This window comes from Acanthisitta chloris, unplaced genomic scaffold (genome assembly GCF_000695815.1).
Source record: "Acanthisitta chloris isolate BGI_N310 unplaced genomic scaffold, ASM69581v1 scaffold22761, whole genome shotgun sequence".
Taxonomy (NCBI): domain Eukaryota; kingdom Metazoa; phylum Chordata; class Aves; order Passeriformes; family Acanthisittidae; genus Acanthisitta; species Acanthisitta chloris.
In genome coordinates this window covers 13172-18539 of record NW_008657979.1, presented here as the reverse complement: position 1 = coordinate 18539, position 5368 = coordinate 13172, and the positions used below count along the sequence as shown (strand labels likewise).

The following is a 5368-nucleotide window of genomic DNA, read 5'->3' as shown; positions in this document are numbered from 1 at the left end:
AAAAACAGCAGTTCATCTGGCTCTGAAACCTTCAAATTTGTGTATGGAAACCATAGCCAAGAGAAGAAATAAATAAAAGCAACTGCAGAATCAAGGTTTTGTGCATGTCTACAGCTAAAAAAACCCCACACAGCCTGGTTTGCTTTAGAGCATTATGTATCAAAGCAAGCAGCAAATCTAATTTTACATATAACTCTTAACTAACACATTTTTCTTCTGTCATTCCCTCCTTTGATACTGAGACAAAATAACCTATCTGCCTATGTAGTTTTGGATTAAGTATACCTTTGCAAGGAGACCAGGAATGGAGGCTACAGTCAGTTCATCACATGTTGTTTCTGCCACTGGTCTCAAGGAGAGGGGTCCTTCTCCTGCTCCAGCCTGGAGTCCTTCCCATGGGAGACTGCCGCTCCAACGCGTGTGCTTCCCATGGGCTACAGTTCTCCGTGAACTGCTGCAGCATGGGTCGCTCTCCACAGGGTGCAGTCCAGTCCCTCAGGAACAGTTCCAGTACAGGTCCCCCACAGGGTCACAAGTCCTACTAGGAACTCTGGTCCACCGTTGGTCTCCTCTCTCCACAGGTCAACAGCTCCTTGCAGGAGCTGCTCCAGCAAGAATTCCCCACAGGGTCACAGCCTCCTTTTGGGCACTGATCCAATCCAGTGTGGGTCTCCTCCATGGGCTGCAAGTGGATCTCTACACCCCATTAACCTCCATGGGCTGCAGGGGCACCATGGGCTTTGCCACAGGCTGCAGGGGATCCTCAGCTCCAGCACCTGGAGCACTTCCTCCCCCTCCTCCTGCACTGACCTTGGTGTCTGCAGAGTTGTTCCTCTCACGTACTCTCACTCCTCTCTGCTCTGGCTGCAATTAATTCTGCTCTGCCAGACATGGGGAAGCTTCTAGCAGCTTCTCATGGAAACCACTCCGGTAGCCCCCCCACTGCCAAGACCTGGCCATGCAAGCCCAATATCTATCTATCTATCTATCTATCTATCTATCTATCTATCTATCTATCTAAATATTGTGTTATACAGAGAAAAGAACTGAAGCCATGCAGGTCTTCTGACGTTTTTGTAGAAAATGTTGTTTTATCCAATAAGAAAACATAGCAAGAAATTAGCTGACCCTCTCTTTGTTTAAAAAATTGGAGTAATTATCTAACATCCCTTCCCCCAAAACACCCCCAGTGTTTAAAATAAAGGAAAAAAGCATTGAAAACATGTAGTTTGGAAGAAAAATCTTCTAATGGGTAACATTATTTAAGGCTACTGTACTGTTGTTATAGATCTATCACTCAGCACTTTCACTGAGATACAGAGTATCAGGACAGACAACACATCTTCTAAATTTCTGCTGAATTGAAACCAGACCATATCCACGTGGTTCTTGACACTGCAGTTGTACAACTATGCTCTACATACAGCCCATGGACTGAGAGCCCCATGTGGCGGCTACTGCTTGGCAGTGCACTGAGAAGTAACCAGACACACTTTGTTCCCTTCTGTGCAATAGCTATTGCAGAGGAAAAGTCAATAACAAGTGAGTAGCCAAGAGTTCAAGGGTGCAGCTCACAGTCTGGCAATAGGCTCCTGCACACAGGCCTGTTCTTTAAATACATGAGGACAAAACTGACATCCTGTGCTTCAATACTACATACCTAACTCCAACCAACCAAACACCAAGATCATCAAAAAGCAAGGAGAAAAAAAACACTTTTATGATCTAACTAAAGCGACAAACTAAAAAATTTCAAAGTTTACTAGAACACTTTAAGGAATTGAAAGCTCTGGTTAGCCTTGATAAGAGAACAGCTTTAAGTCATCAAATAAAAATGTAGGTGAACATTTCACTACACTTTCCTTATTCCAGGAATTTACAATTTTTCCTCTTCTTCATGCTCCAAACAAATTACTAAATCAAAAAATTCCATGTAGGTATTAACTAATACCAACTGGACTAGTAAACTAATAGCCAAAGAGGATTCTTCAGTGCACAGAATAACTGGAGATGTTGGTATCTCAGAATAAAGATGTATCACTAGTCTAAGCTAACCTACATTATTCCTGGCTAATCTTTTCCATATTTTTCAAAGGTTAATTCCAAAATCTCTAAGTTTAGCTTCTTCTAAGAAAACTTGTTAACAATCATTTTGTTTGTTTCTCCTCAAATGTTTTAAACAACTGCACTTTGTTACACTGTCTCTGCAGGATGGTGTTATTTACATCCATTCTTGCTTTCTTTCCATTTTGTCATTGATTTCATACTGTTGTTCTGCTGGATTTTAGGCTCTGCACCATCCCAGTGCTTGGAATGATGTTAAGACACTAGCACACCTGCTTATGTAATATACTATTATGACACATTTGGGCTACAAAGGGATGCAGAATTCATCACAAATGTGAAAATGTCTACCTGTGTCCATCCCGTGTAGAATGCAAACACTTTCCCTCTTCCCAAGCATGGTAAGAACTGCCAGGCCCCTGTAGCACCTACCTGAATGAAAGGCATAGGCCAGGCCTGAACTGCAAGATTACACAAAACTTACTTCAGCTTTCCAGGTTAAAACCAGAGAAGCAGATTTGAAAATATTAATATGATCTTTGATAAGAGACTTTAAATATCAGAGCTCAAGTCAGATTCAGCCTTGCTACATTATTGCCTTTTTAAATGCAAATTTAAATAGTGGGTTGGGGTTTTTTTCTCCTCATAAACATACTTGCTTTTCATGAGACTTGGAAAATGAAGATTTTTATATGTAGGAACCATCTTTTATGAGAGATGGAGTTTAATATCTATAACCATTATATGGGCTATGCTTACATGAAAAGAAAGACAAGGCTTGATGTACAAACCTTATACAAATAAGGCCATCATACATCTGAAAACACTTGGAATGATCAGGCTAGTTTTAAGGGAAGTGCACATTTGGAGCAGTGGACAGTTATCCAGGGAAGCCACTATCAGAATTGAACTATCCATCATTTAAGGTGGTGATGTGTCAAACTGTACAGTAAATAGATCCCAGTATCTCCACCTTAAACCTGTGAGTAACCATTAAGCTGTGAATAGTCTGATTTTTATGAGTGTAACAGATTTAACTTGTGTGGTATTTAATTAATCCCAGATAGAAAAAGCTCCTTAAGCACCTCTTATTTACAAGAACTTCTCTCACGTCTGCTAGCTAAGTGAAAAACACTATAAAAATACAAATTGTGCTTAAAATGATTTGCAGTGGAGAAAGGGTATAGCAATAAACTAGTGCGAGAAGCCAAATGTATGCAGGTTTAAAACAATTGCTTTTCCATACCAAGAAATACAGGAGAGCTTTCTGTCCAAGTTGCTAATAGAGACAATTTTAAATAGTCCTTTTTTACAGTAACGGCAGTTAAAACTACTTAGCTCTTTTCAATTCCCACGGGATGAATATTGACTGAGTAATTACAGCTATAATCTTTTCAGTCTCTTTACAAAAGTTTTTTGCAGAATTATGTCATTAAGACAGAGCTTACTGTATGTAACATGCCTACAATTCAATTGTGCTTAATGGCTCTGACCTACTTAATTTTACCCATTTTCCTTTGTATTTGGAATTTCATGAATGTTTTGTCACCAAAGTTTATCAAATAGATGACAAATAGAACACCAAATTTTCATTTTTATATATATCAAGATACTGACTTAATGGTAAAACTACAGGAAACATCCAGATGCCTACGAAGAATTGAAAATCTTTTAAAGGAAAAAGAAACATTAAAACCTTTCAATTCCATGTCTTAAGCACTGTGACAAAGTGTATTTTGAAATCTCTGTAAGTCTGAAGTATGTGCCACTCACTCTGCCCTCCCTCCAAACAAATGAGCCAATTTTATACATATCTACAGTATTTAATAAAGATGTCCAAACCAGCAGAAGCTTTTTTACAATAAATGTTTCAGCACTTAAACCAGAAACATTTAATTTGCTCTCAGACAGCAAACATAACAGCCTTCTGCAGAAAGAATTCATTAAACCACTTCTCGCTGTGGGGAAAGGCATTATCTTCATTTGATGACTTAACAAAATCAAATTTAATTCAAGCAGTTACTAACTCTATCCTTATGTAAATGCTTAAATGTTTACCAGTTAATCATATCCGACTGATAAATAATCAGCTTCTTCTGGAGTCTGCATTAGTATTTTTATACAAATCATTGGAAGCTATTCTCTAAATTCTTTGGCTACATACATTAAGGAAATTAAATACACATGAAGTCTACCAGCTACAAGTACCTTAAAAATAGTACACATTTACAGATTATACAGGGATCAGAGTGCAAATGTCAAGAGAGAATAATTTTCAAGGACTAACTTACTTACAGCATCCATTTTTACATCCCAAACAGAAGGCTGTAGATAAAAAGTGATTCTTAGATCCAAAATCTCTTTGAAGAGCTTCTTGACCACCTAAAAATGCCTCAAACTAAACTGTTGCTTCATGTAATAATGTTATCACTTTTAATTATGACATATAACCTGCAGTGTCTGCCTCCTCTTTTTTTTTTCTTTTGAAGAATATAGAAGTTCAGAAACTGCTCATATAAAGAACAGAAATACCGGTTGTATTCCCATATGGAATTATAACGATTTTAGGTTCTTTTATGTCTTTTGAAGATATTTTTGTAAGCAAAATATGAAAGCAGAAATTCATGTCAGTCCTCAGAAAAAGCTTTGGGTTATAGTGATTTTGTGAAAATGTTTAATTTTCTTCTTGCAGCATTTCTTCTATTTCTTTATCCCAGTTTTCATCACGCTTTTCCGATTCTGTCACCACCTCATACTCTTGAAGTTCTTGTTGTAATTCCTTCTCCCAGTCAGCAGTTTCTTCTACAAGAGATAAATGATGTGTAAGAATTAACTTGATAATACAGAATGTTGATTTTTTGATATAAAACTAGAAGAACTTGCACTGAATCTCTCACTTCCCCTGAACTTTATGGATAATTCTCCTTAAAAACTGAAGAAACATCAAGATCCGAAATTTCCTCTTCTTATTAACCACAAAGAGGAATTAATTAATATACAAGTCTACATTCCTATGTGCATGCTCTAATAAAGATATTAAAAGCAAATATACAGCTCAGTTGTTAGGAGTGTCCCTTTGCAAGACCATTTCCTACATTCTTTGATTCTGCTATCAACTGACTTCTCCTTTGCACTTTTAAATCTCCATGAAAAAAAAAGTTCATAAATTTGATCTACTGTTATGGGAAAAAAAATTAAGATCAAATACTGTAGCTAATGTAAAAAAAAAGCAGCAGGTATTCTCCTCACTAGGCAAGCTCATTTAATCAAGGTTAAAGGTAATCATATTTCATACTTCAGGGCA

The 5368-nt window shown here is 37.4% G+C and overlaps 1 protein-coding gene across 1 annotated transcript in view; it reads right to left on the bottom strand.

Annotated features, from left to right (window-relative positions):
- Nucleotides 1–4036: 4036 nt before the first annotated feature.
- The window catches only part of SYAP1 (synapse associated protein 1), a gene marked incomplete at its 5' end in the record, with an annotated part of 11004 nt that continues 9672 nt past the window's right edge, over nt 4037–5368 (bottom strand). The window contains one exon of the mRNA XM_009084944.1: nt 4037–4866. Coding sequence (XP_009083192.1) covers nt 4739–4866 — 128 coding nt within the window. The remainder of the gene's footprint in view (nt 4867–5368) is intronic.